At 38.7% G+C, this 1,837-nt stretch overlaps 1 protein-coding gene across 1 annotated transcript in view; it reads left to right on the top strand.

Moving 5' to 3' along the window:
- Window positions 1-309: 309 nt before the first annotated feature.
- LOC118477880 (endo-1,4-beta-xylanase 3-like) overlaps window positions 310-1,837 on the top strand; it is a 3,377-nt gene continuing 1,849 nt past the window's right edge. Inside the window, exons 1-2 of the mRNA XM_035970441.1 lie at window positions 310-450; window positions 711-882. Coding sequence (XP_035826334.1) covers window positions 335-450; window positions 711-882 — 288 coding nt within the window. The 5' untranslated portion in view covers window positions 310-334. The remainder of the gene's footprint in view (window positions 451-710; window positions 883-1,837) is intronic.

The following is a 1,837-nucleotide window of genomic DNA, read 5'->3' as shown; positions in this document are numbered from 1 at the left end:
TTTTCAAATCTTAGAGACTTCATCTTTTTTATGTATCTTATAAAATTTAGCCTTTGTTTGTTAAATAGAAGATGGAGAAATGGGCTCATCGACAAGAGGACAAAATCAAAGACAGTGGAAGTTAAGAAGCAAATTTCTTCTATTTCGAATTCGTTAACACACAGAGGGAAGAACATTCCTTAGGAGATGATAAAGTTTGTCCTATTTATGTCTTTCTTATATGACATAATTCTAACTTACATTTTCTTATTGTTATAAATTTCTGTGCTAACAATGTCTACTATATAATTTATTTTTGTGTTCCTTCATCAGGATCAAAGTGCGAGGTCACTGTATGTTCTGGGCTGTCCCATTTAACAATCCTGAGTGGGTCAAGGGATTGTCTGTTCAGGAATTCAAGACTACCGTGGATGATCGTATAGCTTACATGACGGCACAGACAAAGAACAAGTGAGGATTTTCTTTGGTTGGAACCTTCCCCTAGCTTGCTGTCGGCGGGAAGCAGTTTATAGACACCTTTCAAGAGGTGAAAATGTCAAAACCATTCATCATTTTAACGTGGGTTTAAGAAAACCTCCCAGTGTTGCGCTTTTTCCCGAATTGCAACAGAAATGAAAGATATAGTTAATTCTGTCTTTGTTATAAGAATTAAATAAATGTTGTCTTGTTTTGCTAGTGTTTCTCACTTGCCATTACAATCCCATCCACAGATTGGCTCACTGGGACGTGAACAACGAGCTACTTCATGGCTATTTTTACGAGGAGCACTCAGGAAACCCTCTCTACACGGAGCACATGTTCCGGGAGATTCACAGAGCTGACCCAAAACCCACACTCTTCCTCAATGAGTACAATGTGGTGAAGAGCGGTGAAATGACACAGGTATATACTTTTTATTTGATCGATTGTATCTAAGAAAAGTTTACATACTTACTTTAACTTTACTTGAGATTAATAACGTGGAGACGCTGTCTTAGAATTACAAAGTTCAAAATGATACTTTTGGCCGTTTTGAGTTAATAAGACCATAGGGTCCCGTGTGGGCCTGTTCAGCCGCAGCAAACGCTGCTCTCGAACCTGAAATCTCCTACGGCGCAGATCCATAGTTTCCTGAGACGGAAGGATGCCATAGTCTCCATAGTCTCCTGAGGGTCAATCACCAAATGCTCTGTCTGCTCTATTAAAATCGTAAAATCATTCGGAGCTGATATTAACATATTCAAAGTTTGCATTCGAGAAAGCTTGACATTTTGTGAAACTCAAAATACTTTTTAAACATGTCAAATGTCTCAAAACTAGTACTGAGAAGGTGGAGGCTTGTAATTCCAGGGTAGCGAAGTGCTGCGGCGAGGTAGAGACGCTGGCCTTTGACAAACTGGTGAAGAGAGGGTCCCTCGACAAAAACTCGGAATCCTTACTCAAGGATATCGAATAAACGGGGGAGGGGGAGATTAAAAGGGGGTTGGGGGTGCACTTTCAACCTCATACCCCTGTACTAGTAGGAATCTGTTTTATTTCTCCTTCAGAGCATTAAAGAACTTGAGATCATGAAATTCTAGTGATTTTAGTAAGTTACTGGGACAACATTTCCCATTTAGGAACAAACCAGTTTCATAAAAAAAATAATAATTATAAACCAACGTACAAAGGTTTTAAAAAATGCACAGAAAATTGAGGTAGCAAACCCGGTACCGGTACTAATACTGACAGTAATTTGCCATTTACAAAAAAAAGAAGAAGTTTCATTCAGATATCTAGATTCTAGATATAATATTTCACATGATCGTCGGTCGTAGTAAGCTGGAAATTAATGAACGGGGGGTATGGTATAAAGAGC

Source organism: Aplysia californica, unplaced genomic scaffold, assembly GCF_000002075.1.
Source record: "Aplysia californica isolate F4 #8 unplaced genomic scaffold, AplCal3.0 scaffold00269, whole genome shotgun sequence".
Classification (NCBI taxonomy): Eukaryota; Metazoa; Mollusca; class Gastropoda; order Aplysiida; family Aplysiidae; genus Aplysia; species Aplysia californica.
The sequence above is the reverse complement of the archived record's forward strand: the minus strand, read 5'-3'. Positions and strand labels throughout refer to the sequence as shown.